At 39.9% G+C, this 15808-nt stretch overlaps 1 protein-coding gene across 1 annotated transcript; it reads left to right on the top strand.

Annotated features, from left to right (window-relative positions):
* Window positions 1-1850: 1850 nt before the first annotated feature.
* On the top strand, window positions 1851-2795 carry Or2t48 (olfactory receptor family 2 subfamily T member 48). The gene is given in 1 exon segment (NM_001000008.1): window positions 1851-2795. A coding segment is annotated over 1 exon segment (945 nt).
* Window positions 2796-15808: the final 13013 nt, after the last annotated feature.

Raw genomic sequence — 15808 nt, 5'->3', positions numbered from 1 at the left:
CACACAGTAAGGACAAGACAGCAGCTAATCCCTTCCCTACTTCACACCACATTCCTGATCTCACTGATGATCATGGTCCCCATTTAAAAGAGAGCTCTGATTTTCCCAGCATACCTCCTGCCCCTCACCTGCCTCCTGACCTCCACTCACCCAGCAGATAGGGTTCAGGGCTTCTCACAGCCTGGGGCTCCCTCGCTGTCTTTTTCACTGTGTCCACCATCATAAACTGAGTCAGCAGATAAACATAAGGTGAGTGTTGAAAATCTTACATTGTTGAAGAGATCTGAGTTTCCTTTCACAAATATATGTCTGTAAAATGGAAATCTATCTCGTTTCTTCCTGTCTCCAAGTCTATGTCCTGTCTGTATCTCTGTCCATCTCTTCTCAGAGGTCTCAGATATGACTGGCATGTATGTGAAGGCATCAGGAAGCTTGCCTTTCTCTGCTCCTTGAGCAGCTCAGGCACTACGTGACATTTCAACACCTCAGTAAATAGTCTGCTTTGCTGTTTTCACTGTTAGAATCTTGACACAGATGTAACATGTTCCTAAGAGTTGTGATTGCTCTCTCAACAACCCATCTCTTGAAAATATTGAAAACATCCCAGAAAGTGTAGATTTCATTTCCTTCCTATGGCCTATAGTTACCGAAATGTACTATCTACTCAGTAATGAATAAATAAATGAATAAATACAATAAAAACATTTAAAAATCTCTCTTTTAAAGTACAGTGAACCTGGTCAGAAAGGATGGATGCATTCTGTGGGATGCTAATTCTCACTGTGTTGTACCTATTTAAACCTTCCAACTTAATTGACATTTAAGTACTATTTTCCCAGCATTGGTGAAAACTGACCTTGTTCAGTGAAATCAAGGTTAATGTGTCCCTGGATTTCTCAGCATCTAACACAAAGGCAGGGGGAGTGTGGAGTGAAGGTTTCTATGAACTGCTCCAGGAACTTCTCAGGGCTGTGTTCTTTGCACTCAGACTCCATGAGGAAGTGGCTGCCACTCCTTGGAGATGCTGCTGCCACACTCTGGCCCGGCCAGAGTGACTGCTAAACGCTCAGTCTCCTGATGAAGCTTAGAGCAAATGGACAAGTTGTGAGGAGATGAACTAGGAGAAGCAGAGGCCAGAAGAGGTGGGACTTCCAATTAACTGTGTCTAACCAGTGTTGGATGAAAAACACATTATGTGTATTACCGTGTCTACATTTTGATATGAATATGCTTATTTGAATGTATATTTAAAGACCATTTATTTATCACAACAAAGTTACAGGACTATACAAATTCACTGGAAATAGATGGTATGCAGTACTCAACTTAGATCTTGGACCACATTATTTTAAAAACACATTCCTCAATGAATGTTAAACAGGGGAGTACAAGCGATGTTATGCTAGGAGAAGAAGCTCTACAGTGGTCTTTAAGACCAACTTGTATATTCATTAACATCTAAATAATGGGTCTGTTTGGTTATTTGTGTGCATCCCACTTACACTGGTTTTTGTTGATGCATTTTTCTTTGTAATTCACTATTTTTCTTGAGAGCAAAATGTTGTCTTGCAATTATCAAAAACTTGTTGATAGGGGACACTATTTGTCATGAGGAAAAACCATGACCATGGACTGTGTCAGCTCTACTCTGAGTGGTGATGGCTCCAACCAGAGACAGATGTGAATTATTAATTTCTTAAATTGCTTTCAGTATAGGTAGATTATCATTTTCAAATCTACAGGCCGAGAAAATTTCTCGGCATAGTAGGCTTATGTGAACATCAATAAGCAGTCACTAACCATAAACCTTCTTGGTTGCCTAGGAGACAAACATGGACATCAACACCTGGATGAACAACTACACCGGACAATCAGGTTTCACCCTGGTGGGATTCTTAAGTCAATCCAAACACCCGGCCCTGCTTGCTGTTGTCATATTTATGGTTTTCCTGATGGCCTTGTCTGGGAACGCCCTCCTGATCCTGCTGATACTCTCTGACACACACCTCCACACACCCATGTACTTTTTTATCAGCCAGCTGTCCCTCATGGACATGATGTGCATTTCTGTCACTGTACCCAAGATGCTCATGAACCAGATGCTGGAGAACTACAGGATCTCAGCTGCTGCCTGTGGGATGCAGATGTTCCTCTACCTGACACTAGCAGGTTCAGAATTCTTGCTTCTAGCTGCCATGTCTTATGACCGCTATGTGGCCATCTGCCATCCACTCCGGTATCATGTCCTCATGAACCACAGGGTGTGTATCCTCCTGGTATATTCCTGTTGGCTCCTGGGATCCTTAGATGGCTTCATATTCACCCCTGTCACCATGACCTTCCCATTCTGTGGGTCACGGGAGATCTATCAGTTCTACTGTGAGGTTCTGGCTGTGACAAAGCTCTCCTGCTCAGACACCTGGCTCTATGAGACCTTAATGTATGTGTGCTGTGTGATCATGCTTCTCATCCCTGTGACAGTCATTTCAGGATCCTACTCATCCATCCTCCTCACTGTTCTCAGGATGAACTCAACAGAGGGCAGGAAGAAGGCTCTTGCAACATGCTCCTCCCACATGACTGTGGTCATCATCTTCTATGGCACTGCTATCTATAACTACATGCTCCCTGCCTCCCTCCACACTCCTGAGAAGGACATGGTGGTGTCTGTGTTTTATACCATACTCACACCACTGTTGAACCCACTAATATATAGTTTTAGGAATAAGAATGTCACTGAGGCTATGAGGAAATGGTTTGGTATGAGCACCCTCTTCCAACAAATTGTAAAGTAACCCAGAATACATATTCTTTTACTTGTCACTATACATCTGTTGATCTAGGTCTCATGCTGAAGTTATTCCAGTTCCATCATGCCTCATTTCATATTCATACTTTCTTGTAGAACTCTTTCTCTATTCTTAAATTTCTTTGTTGATATACTTCTTGTCCATTCAGAAATCTTATTGGAGTTGTGCCACTGTTACATTTTATGAAGTTCATAATGGCTGTTTAATATTGTGGGACAAAAGTCTTACCATTTGACATTATGTCATATTGTAAATTGAAGAGTCATGAAGTGTTCAATTTATAAAAGTTAGAGTGAGACAGAAGAACAGTGTTTAACATCATTAAAATGGGGTGACTAGAGATCATTGGCATATTGAAAGAATTATGTGTACCCTCTTGATAATTAATGTAAAATTAAAATTATGTAAAAATAAAGAACAAGATACAGATTTCTCCCTTCAGCTCCTGTACTGTGATATAGTAAAAATAATGTGTTAGAGATTTAAATGTGGATAGTTCTATTTGCCCAAAGGGTTTCAAATGGTCAGAGTACCTGCAATTGCATATAAATATATTCTCCAAAAACAATCACACAGTATATTTAATTGAAATGAAAAACCACTTATTCTTGAGCCAAATGTGAATGACCACAGCCCTGGAACTTGGGTTCATGTTTTTCCATATGACTTGTTTCAAAGTCTCATGGGTTGTTACAGAGCACGAACAAGTCATTAGCCATAACTCAAGGCATTTTCAACTCCAATTGTGGAAACCTCAGGATTCAGGTTGTGGCAAACTGGGAAAATCTCTGCTGTGGTTCTTACATGAGGTCTGGTGACATGGAAAGCCTTCAGAGTCAGGAAGCTAGCATTCTAAGAAGCCAATACATTCAAACATGTGACCTGCTTGTCAAACACATGCTGGCAGACAGAGGGCAATGAATGGCTTGTAAGAACACTATTGACATTCCAGGGTAAGTGGGCTCTGTCTCTGTGACGTTCAAAAGTTCCATGTTCACAGGAACTCCAATCAGTTTGCCAAGTGCAGAATCTTTAACATGTGTTTGGCATTGTTCTCTGAGATCCTCAACACAGTGTCCCGTGTTTGCCAAGCATAAACCTTGGTGCATGAGGAGGCCAAGTACTGTCTTATGCAAGTGTCTGGATGAGCAGGGCAGCAGTCTTTAAGAGTGGTGTCTAGTGCAGACATTCTGATGTGGGTCTGACTTGATGCCACTCTCTGTTCTGACATGAGTTTACATGTGACATGTTACATGAGTGTCATACCTAAAACTAAATTAGAGAGAAAGCAGTGAGGCCAAAGAAAGCAAAAGAAGCGAATGAGAGAAACAGGTTTCTGGATCGACCAGAACTGGAAATCCTTGTTCAAACGGGCTTCCTGCATGTTTCTTCTCTGCTCTTCTACCTACAATATTTGAAATAATTTACTTTCTTGTTAACGTTATATTCTCTTGGGCTGTCAAGCTACATAGCAGTAATTTCATATGGAGTGGATAGTTCTGATGCTAAGGAAGATTGCTCTTCAGTTTCTATCTTTTTGAAACTCCTATTTTTTGGTGGTAGATTGATTCCATCTTTTGCATTGGTTTTATACCAGACCGCAGTTATAAATTAAAATCCACCTTGTAGAAGATGTCAGACAACATGGAATCTTCTTCACTTCCTTCCTGACAGAACTGTCCTTTTCCCGTGTAGCAAATACTACTAGGGCTAAGGACAGAAACTATAATGCAAATTCATGAGAAGTCAGATCTCATAGATTATTGTGGTTTTAAATAAATCATTTATGTTATAATCAGAAACGGACATTCTCTCTTGAAAATGTTATGCTACTCCATTTTAGTGCTTCCAACCTCAAGACCTGGTGAGAGTGTCAAGGCCCCGTCTATTCACAAACTTAATTTCTGAAAGGGTAATTACATGCCAGCTCCTTTCCAGAACCAAACACTGCCACTTCTTATATTTAATGCTTCACCTAAAAATACCATCAGTTCTACAGTCAGATCACCTGGACCCATCACTCTCATGTCCAGCCATGGAGAACAAAGAAGTCCAGTACATAGAGGCTCCTGTGAGCCTATCCAGAAATTCTAGTAGATTTTAATTTGGAGATTTAAAAAATATCATCTGTTCTGGATACTGCTGGCTCCCTGCATAGCCTGTTTAACATAGGCCAGGTCCACAATTCAACAAGGAAGCCATATCAGTCATTGCCCCAGTTTCAGATGAGCAGTGGACTTTCTCAAAGAGCTGAGAAAGATACCAGCTCTTAATCTCAAGCAGCCATACACACAATAATGCATACACTCTCACACACATGTGCCCACCCATACATGCAAACACACTTACACACCATACACACAAAAGCAAAAAGAATAGAATTTAAAGATCTACCATTTGATAATGTCTTCCTATTTCCCTGCTGGCCTCTAAGTCAGTACTGCACAGAGTTAAGTGTACATCAATGTTTCTCACTGGGCTAGTCACTTTGGCTCAGTCATGGGACGAGCCTAGGTGTCCAGAAACAAGGCAATAGACAATAGAGAAAATGGGTTCTACATCCACAATGGAAAACTTAAACCATATAAGAGCAAAGTCATGAGTTATTTGAAAATACCGCATGTATATCATGCCATCAAAGTTGTTGTAGCATTGAAATAAACAAGTCTATGTTTCCTATGAATAATGCCTGTCTATTCTATTTGCACATCTTAGCTTAATAGGGATTGGCTTTTGTCAACTAGATTTTCAAGATAAAAATTAAGTTAACATGCATGCTATACACTAAAAACCTTAATAAGAGGTTAGTTTGCAGTAGTTTCAATAGCTGCTACTAAATCATACTAACTGTGTCCTTAAGTGGAATTTAAATTACAAAACTGAAGTGCAGTATGTACCTCTGAACTCAAATTTTCTTTAGAAGAACAAAGAAAAATCAAAAAGAAAGAAAAAGAAAACAAATGAAGATTTCTCATTACTAGATAAAAATACCAAATATTTAAGCCATCTTTAGAAGTGAAACAACCAATAGAAATCATAAAACTATGTATTACCACAAATTCAGTGACTAGTTACTACTACATAGTTAATGTGTATATGTGAAATGGTTTATAAATAAATACAAGAATAAAAATGATGTTAAAAAGAGAGTTAGACCCTCAGAAGTGCAGATAATCCTTAGATACCAGAGTTAGACAGCAGAGAGGCATGCTGGATGAATCTTGTTCTACTTAATAAATATTGATTGCTAGTGGTCCTGCATTTAGTAGAACTCTGGAAATTTCTTTATTGTTGAATATTAAAAATCTTATGTGCTTCTTAAATGACAAGTACACTGTATATAGTTTTAATACCCTTCAGGTTTTACAACTTCTTCATATAACATTCAATCACTTGTACAATTAGCCACAAAATATATAGCCTAGTGGAATTGTTTTTAATAATAGTGTTAATGGTGAGGAAGAAATGACATCAATTCAAATAAAGCACATAGAAAAGTTCTGTCACCTGAAACAGGAATATTTAGGAATATGGCAGCAGTTGCATTTTCATCGTTGTAGTATAAGAATTTCTCATTATTAATGAAGCACATGTGAAAATAAACCTGAAATCTGCCTTTCTAATTTTAGAAACTTTATTGAATAATTGTGGCTTATTATTATGATATAATACATAAATAAGTTTATTTTATTGTATATAAATTTTTATTTGTTCCTATTTAAGCCGTTTTATACTGTGAAACACTTCTTTGTATTGAGATATCATTTTTTATGTCTGCATACATGAATGAGCATGTATACATATATGTACAGTTATATGCATAGGGGTTAAGTGTATAATTCTGGGTATAAAAGTCACAGAAAGATAAGGCCTCTGGGCTCCCGTGGGGGAGGGCCCAGGAGCGGCAGGACACCTCCCTGAGACACCGCCGGAACCTGAAAGAAACAGACCGGATAAACAGTTCTCTGCACCCAAATCCCGTGGGAGGGAGAGCTAAACCTTAGAGAGGCAGACAAGCCTGGGAAACCAGAAGAGACTGCTCCCTGCACGCACATCTCGGACGCCAGAGGAAAAAGCCAAAGACCATCTGGAACCCTGGTGCACTGAAGCTCCCGGAAGGGGCAGCACAGGTCTTCCTGGTTGCTGCCGCTGCAGAGAGCCCCTGGGCAGCACCCCACGAGTGAACCTGAGCCTCGGGACCACAGGTAAGACCAAATTTTCTGCTGCAAGAAAGCTGCCTGGTGAACTCAAGACACAGGCCCACAGGAACAGCTGAAGACCTGTAGAGAGGAAAAACTACACGCCCGAAAGCAGAACACTCTGTCCCCATAACTGACTGAAAGAGAGGAAAGCAGGTCTACAGCACTCCTGACACACAGGCTTATAGGACAGTCTAGCCACTGTCAGAAATAGCAGAACAAAGTAACACTAGAGATAATCTGATGGCGAGAGGCAAGCGCAGGAACCCAAGCAACAGAAACCAAGACTACATGCCATCATCGGACCCCAATTCTCCCACCAAAACAAACATGGAATATCCAAACACACCAGAAAAGCAAGACCTAGTTTCAAAATCATATTTGATCATGATGCTGGAGGACTTCAAGAAAGACATGAACACACTTAGGGAAACACAGGAAAACATTAATAAACAAGTAGAAGCCTACAGAGAGGAATCGCATAAATCCCTGAAAGAATTCCAGGAAAACACAATCAAACAGGTAAAGGAATTAAAAATGGAAATAGAAGCAATCAAGAAAGAACACATGGAAACAACCCTGGGTATAGAAAACCAAAAGAAGAGACAAGGAGCTGTAGATACAAGCTTCACCAACAGAATACAAGAGATGGAAGAGACAATCTCAGGAGCAGAAGATTCCATAGAAATCATTGACTCAACTGTCAAAGATAATGTAAAGCGGAAAAAGCTACTGGTCCAAAACATACAGGAAATCCAGGACTCAATGAGAAGATCAAACCTAAGGATAATAGGTATAGAAGAGAGTGAAGACTCCCAGCTCAAAGGACCAGTAAATATCTTCAACAAAATCATAGAAGAAAACTTCCCTAACCTAAAAAAAGAGATACCCATAGACATACAAGAAGCCTACAGAACTCCAAATAGATTGGACCAGAAAAGAAACACCTCCCGTCACATAATTGTCAAAACACCAAACGCACAAAAAAAAGAAAGAATATTAAAAGCAGTAAGGGAAAAAGGTCAAGTAACATATAAAGGGAGACCTATCAGAATCACACCAGACTTCTCGCCAGAAACTATGAAGGCCAGAAGATCCTGGACTGATGTCATACAGACCCTAAGAGAACACAAATGCCAGCCCAGGTTACTGTATCCAGCAAAACTCTCAATTAACATTGATGGAGAAACCAAGATATTCCATGACAAAACCAAATTTACACAATATCTTTCTACAAATCCAGCACTACAAAGGATAATAAATGGTAAAGCCCAACATAAGGAGGCAAGCTATACCCTAGAAGAAGCAAGAAACTAATCATCTTGGCAACAAAACAAAGAGAATGAAAGCACACAAACATAACCTCACATCCAAATATGAATATAAAGGGAAACAATAATCACTATTCCTTAATATCTCTCAATATCAATGGCCTCAACTCCCCAATAAAAAGACATAGATTAACAAACTGGATACGCAACGAGGACCCTGCATTCTGCTGCCTACAGGAAACACACCTCAGAGACAAAGACAGACACTACCTCAGAGTGAAAGGCTGGAAAACAACTTTCCAAGCAAATGGTCAGAAGAAGCAAGCTGGAGTAGCCATTCTAATATCAAATAAAATCAATTTCCAACTAAAAGTCATCAAAAAAGATAAGGAAGGACACTTCATATTCATCAAAGGAAAAATCCACCAAGATGAACTCTCAATCCTAAATATCTATGCCCCAAATACAAGGGCACCTACATATGTAAAAGAAACCTTACTAAAGCTCAAAACACACATTGCACCTCACACAATAATAGTGGGAGATTTCAACACCCCACTCTCATCAATGGACAGATCATGGAAACAGAAATTAAACAGTGATGTCAACAGACTAAGAGAAGTCATGAGCCAAATGGACTTAACGGATATTTATAGAACATTGTATCCTAAAGCAAAAGGATATACCTTCTTCTCAGCTCCTCATGGTACTTTCTCCAAAATTGACCATATAATTGGTGAAAAAACGGGCCTCAACAGGTACAGAAAGATAGAAATAATCCCCTGCGTGCTATCGGACCACCACAGCCTAAAACTGGTCTTCAAGAACAATAAGGGAAGAATGCCCACATATACGTGGAAATTGAACAATGCTCTACTCAATGATAACCTGGTCAAGGAAGAAATAAAGAAAGAAATGAAAAACTTTTTAGAATTTAATGAAAATGAAGATACAACATACTCAAACTTATGGGACACAATGAAAGCTGTACTAAGAGGAAAACTCATAGCGCTGAGTGCCTGCAGAAAGAAACAGGAAAGAGCATATGTCAGCAGCTTGACAGCACACCTAAAAGCTCTAGAACAAAAAGAAGCAAATACACCCAGGAGGAGCAGAAGGCAGGAAATAATCAAACTCAGAGCTGAAATCAACCAAGTAGAAACAAAAAGGACCATAGAAAGAATCAACAGAACCAAAAGTTGGTTCTTTGAGAAAATCAACAAGATAGATAAACCCTTAGCCAGACTAACGAGAGGACACAGAGAGTGCGTCCAAATTAACAAAATCAGAAATGAAAAGGGAGACATAACTACAGATTCAGAGGAAATTCAAAAAATCATCAGATCTTACTATAAAAACCTATATTCAACAAAATTTGAAAATCTTCAGGAAATGGACAATTTCCTAGACAGATACCAGGTATCGAAGTTAAATCAGGAACACATAAACCAGTTAAACAACCCCATAACTCCTAAGGAAATAGAAGCAGTCATTAAAGGTCTCCCAACCAAAAAGAGTCCAGGTCCAGACGGGTTTAGTGCAGAATTCTATCAAACCTTCATAGAAGACCTCATACCAATATTAACCAAACTATTCCACAAAATTGAAACAGATGGAGCACTACCGAATTCCTTCTATGAAGCCACAATTACTCTTATACCTAAACCACACAAAGACCCAACAAAGAAAGAGAACTTCAGACCACTTTCCCTTATGAATATCGACGAAAAATACTCAATAAAATTCTGGCAAACCGAATTCAAGAGCACATCAAAACAATCATCCACCATGATCAAGTAGGCTTCATCCCAGGCATGCAGGGATGGTTTAATATACGGAAAACCATCAACGTGATCCATTATATAAACAAACTGAAAGAACAGAACCACATGATCATTTCATTAGATGCTGAGAAAGCATTTGACAAAATTCAACACCCCTTCATGATAAAAGTCCTGGAAAGAATAGGAATTCAAGGCCCATACCTAAACTTAGTAAAAGCCATATACAGCAAACCAGTTGCTAACATTAAACTAAATGGAGAGAAACTTGAAGCAATCCCACTAAAATCAGGGACTAGACAAGGCTGCCCACTCTCTCCCTACTTATTCAATATAGTTCTTGAAGTTCTAGCCAGAGCAATCAGACAACAAAAGGAGATCAAAGGGATACAGATCGGAAAAGAAGAGGTCAAAATATCACTATTTGCAGATGACATGATAGTATATTTAAGTGATCCCAAAAGTTCCACCAGAGAACTACTAAAGCTGATAAACAACTTCAGCAAAGTGGCTGGGTATAAAATTAACTCAAATAAATCAGTTGCCTTCCTCTATACAAAAGAGAAACAAGCCAAGAAAGAAATTAGGGAAACGACACCCTTCATAATAGACCCAAATAATATAAAGTACCTCGGTGTGACTTTAACCAAGCAAGTAAAAGATCTGTACAATAAGAACTTCAAGACACTGAAGAAAGAAATTGAAGAAGACCTCAGAAGATGGAAAGATCTCCCATGCTCATGGATTGGCAGGATTAATATAGTAAAAATGGCCATTTTACCAAAAGCAATCTACAGATTCAATGCAATCCCCATCAAAATACCAATCCAATTCTTCAAAAAGTTAGACAGAACAATTTGCAAATTCATCTGGAATAACAAAAAACCCAGGATAGCTAAAGCTATCCTCAACAATAAAAGGACTTCAGGGGGAATCACTATCCCTGAACTCAAGCAGTATTACAGAGCAATAGTGATAAAAACTGCATGGTATTTGTACAGAGACAGACAGATAGACCAATGGAATAGAATTGAAGACCCAGAAATGAACCCACACACCTATGGTCACTTGATTTTTGACAAAGGAGCCAAAACCATCCAATGGAAAAAAGATAGCAGTTTCAGCAAATGGTGCTGGTTCAACTGGAGGGCAACATGTAGAAGAATGCAGATCGATCCGTGCTTATCACCCTGTACAAAGCTTAAGTCCAAGTGGATCAAGGACCTCCACATCAAACCAGATACACTCAAACTAATAGAAGAAAAACTAGGGAAGCATCTGGAACACATGGGCACTGGAATAAATTTCCTGAACAAAACACCAATGGCTTATGCTCTAAGATCAAGAATCGACAAATGGGATCTCATAAAACTACAAAGCTTCTGTAAGGCAAAGGACACTGTGGTTAGGACAAAACGGCAACCAACAGATTGGGAAAAGATCTTTACCAATCCTACAACAGATAGAGGCCTTATATCCAAAATATACAAAGAACTCAAGAAGTTAGACTGCAGGGAAACAAATAACCCTATTAAAAAATGGGGTTCAGAGCTAAACAAAGAATTCACAGCTGAGGAATGCCGAATGGCTGAGAAACACCTAAAGAAATGTTCAACATCTTTAGTCATAAGGGAAATGCAAATCAAAACAACCCTGAGATTTCACCTCACACCAGTGCGATTGGCTAAGATCAAAAACTCAGGTGACAGCAGATGCTGGCGAGGATGTGGAGAAAGAGGAACACTCCTCCATTGTTGGTGGGATTGCAGACTGGTAAAACCATTCTGGAAATCAGTCTGGAGGTTCCTCAGAAAATTGGACATTGAACTGCCTGAGGATCCAGCTATACCTCTCTTGGGCATATACCCAAAAGATGCCTCAACATATAAAAAAGACACGTGCTCCACTATGTTCATCGCAGCCTTATTTATAATAGCCAGAAGCTGGAAAGAACCGAGATGCCCTTCAACAGAGGAATGGATACAGAAAATATGGTACATCTACACAATGGAATATTACTCAGCCATCAAAAACAACGGCTTTATGAAATTTGTAGGCAAATGGTTGGAACTGGAAAACATCATCCTGAGTGAGCTAACCCAATCACAGAAAGACATACATGGTATGCACTCATTGATAAGTGGCTATTAGCCCAAATGCTTGAATTACCCTAGATCCCTAGAACAAACGAAACTCAAGACGGATGATCAAAATGTGAATGCTTCACTCCTTCTTTAAATGAGGAAAAAGAATACCCTTGGCAGGGAAGGGAGAGGCAAAGATTAAAACAGAGACTGAAGGAACACCCATTCAGAGCCTGCCCCACATGTGGCTCATACATATACAGCCACCCAATTAGACAAGATGGATGAAGCAAAGAAGTGCAGACCGACAGGAGCCGGATGTAGATCGCTCCTGAGAGACACAGCCAGAATACAGCAAATACAGAGGCGAATGCCAGCAGCAAACCACTGAACTGAGAATAGGTCCCCTATTGAAGGAATCAGAGAAAGAACTGGAAGAGCTTGAAGGGGCTCGAGACCCCAAAAGTACAACAATGCCAAGCAACCAGAGCTTCCAGGGACTAAGCCACTACCTAAAGACTATACATGGACTGACCCTGGACTCTGACCCCATAGGTAGCAATGAATATCCTAGTAAGAGCACCAGTGGAAGGGGAAGCCCTGGGTCCTGCTAAGACTGAACCCCCAGTGAACTAGTCTATGGGGGGAGGGCGGCAATGGGGGGAGGGTTGGGAGGGGAACACCCATGAGGAAGGGGAGGGGGGAGGGGGATGTTTGCCCGGAAACCGGGAAAGGGAATAACACTCGAAATGTATATAAGAAATACTCAAGTTAATAAAAAAAAAAAGTCACAGAAAAAGAGGATATCATTCCATTTTAAGACTGTCCCTGTAATTAAGATCTGGGGCTAGAAGATTAGGCTAGTATACTGTCTAATTCTGTTTGTCAACTTGACATAATCTGGAGTTATCGCAGAATAAGAAGCCTCCATTGAGAAAATGCCTCCAGAAGATCCAGCTGTAAGCCATTTTTTTCAATTTGTGAGTAAAGGGGATGAACCCATTGTGGATAATGCCATCCCTGAACAGGTAGTCCTCGGTTCTATAAGAAAGCAATCTGAGCAAGCCAGGGGAAGAAATCTAGAAAGCAGCATTCCGGTTGGAACTGGAAAATATCATCCTGAGTGAGCTAACCCAATCACAGAAAGACATACATGGTATGCACTCATTGATAAGTGGCTATTAGCCCAAATGCTTGAATTACCCTAGATCCCTAGAACAAACGAAACTCAAGACGGATGATCAAAATGTGAATGCTTCACTCCTTCTTTAAATGAGGAAAAAGAATACCCTTGGCAGGGAAGGGAGAGGCAAAGATTAAAACAGAGACTGAAGGAACACCCATTCAGAGCCTGCCCCACATGTGGCCCATACATATACAGCCACCCAATTAGACAAGATGGATGAAGCAAAGAAGTGCAGACCGACAGGAGCCGGATGTAGATCGCTCCTGAGAGACACAGCCAGAACACAGCAAATATAGAGGCGAATGCCAGCAGCAAACCACTGAACTGAGAATAGGTCCCCTATTGAAGGAATCAGAGAAAGAACTGGAAGAGCTTGAAGGGGCTCAAGACCCCAAAAGTACAACAATGCCAAGCAACCAGAGCTTCCAGGGACTAAGCCACTACCTAAAGACTATACATGGACTGACCCTGGACTCTGACCCCATAGGTAGCAATGAATATCCTAGTAAGAGCACCAGTGGAAGGGGAAGCCCTGGGTCCTGCTAAGACTGAACCCACAGTGAACTAGTCTATGGGGGGAGGGCGGCAATGGGGGGAGGGTTGGGAGGGGAACACCCATAAGGAAGGGGAGGGGGGAGGGGGATGTTTGCCCGGAAACCGGGAAAGGGAATAACACTCGAAATGTATATAAGAAATACTCAAGTTAATAAAAAAAAAAATAAAAAAATAAAAAAAAATAAAAATAAAAAAATAAAAAAAAATAAAACTGAAAAAAAAAAAAAAAAAAAAAAAAGAAAGCAGCATTCCAACATGCCCTCTGTATCAGGTTTCTATTCTGTGTGAGTCCAATCCTTACTTCGTTAGGTGATGAAAAGCAGCATGGAAGTGTAGGCTGAATAAAACCCTTTCCTTCCCTAAAAAAGCAAAAGAAAAGAAAAAAAAAAAAAAAACAAGAGGAGACTACCATCTGCCCACATTCCCAACACAAGAGGGAATCGCATAGTGCCATCTGTGATCCCATGGTGTAGGGACTTAACAGCAGTCAGAGGCAGGACCCATCCGATTCCTGCCTGCGAGTAGAGATGAAAGACAGTCACAAGGAGGACATACACACTTGAGAGCAGAGCACTCTGATCCCAGAAACGGTAAAAGAAAACAGGAAAACAGGTCTACAGGAGTACTGACACACAGGCCTAAAGGAGGGTCAACCCACTGTCAGAAATAGCAAGACAAGCTAATGCCAGAAACAACCTGATGGTGAGAGGAAAGCACATGAACCAAAACAACAGAAACCAAGACTTTTTGGCACAGTTCTCCGACCAAAGAAAATACTACATATCTAAACACACCGGAAAAGCAAAATTTAGATTTACTATCATGTTTTAGGACGATGATGGAGGAATTTAAGACTCCATCATAAATAACTCCCCTAAAGAAATACAGAACAACACAAGTAAACAAGTAGAAGCCCTTAAAGAGGAAACACAAAAACTCCTTAAAGAAATACAGGAAAACACAATCAAACAGGCGAAGTTATTGAACAACACTGTCCAGGAGGTAAAAATGAAAATAGAAACAATAAAGAAAGCACAAAGGGAGACAACCATGGAGATAGAAAACCAAGGGAGGAGATAAGGAGACATAGATGCAAGCATCAACAACAGAATACAAGAGATAGAAGAGAGAATTTCAGGGGCAGAAGATACCAGAGAAAACATCAACACAACCATCAAAGATAATATGAAACGCAAAAAGTTGCTAGCCCAAAACATCAGCAAATCCAGGACACAATGACAAGATCAAACCTAAGGCTAATAGGTAGAGAAGAGAGTGAAGACTCCCAAATTAAAGGGCCAGTAATATCTTCAACACAATTATAGAAGAAAACTTCCCTAACCTGAAGAAAGGGATTCCCATAAACATACAAGAAGCCTACAGAATTTCAAATTGATTGAACCATAAGAGAAATTACTCCGGTCACATAACAGTCAAAACACCAAATGAACAAAACAAAGAAAGAATGTTAAAAGCAGTAAGGGAAAAGGTCAAGAGACATATAAAGGCAGACCTATAAGCATTACAGGAGACATCTCACCGAAGACTATGAAAGCCAGAAGATCCTCGACAGATGTCATAAAGATGCTAAGAGAACACAGATGCCAGCCTAGGCTACTATATCCAGCAAAACTCTCAATAAGCATAGATGGAGAAACCAACATATTCCATGACAAAACCAAATTTACACAATATCTTTGTACAAATCCAGACCTACAAATGATAATAGATGGAAAACTCCAACACAAGGAGGGAGATTATCCCCGCAGAAAAACCAAGAAATTACTCTCCTTGCAACAAAACCAAAAGAAGAGACACAAACAAACATAGTTCCACCTATAAATAAGAAAATAACAGGAAGTAACAATCATTATTTCTTACTTCTTTTTTTTTTTCCTTTTTGGAGCTGGGTACCGAACCCA

This window comes from Rattus norvegicus, chromosome 10, assembly GCF_021556685.1.
Source record: "Rattus norvegicus strain SHRSP/BbbUtx chromosome 10, alternate assembly SHRSP_T2T, whole genome shotgun sequence".
Taxonomy (NCBI): domain Eukaryota; kingdom Metazoa; phylum Chordata; class Mammalia; order Rodentia; family Muridae; genus Rattus; species Rattus norvegicus.
Note: the sequence above shows the minus strand (reverse complement) of the source record. Positions and strands in the feature narration are given on the sequence as shown.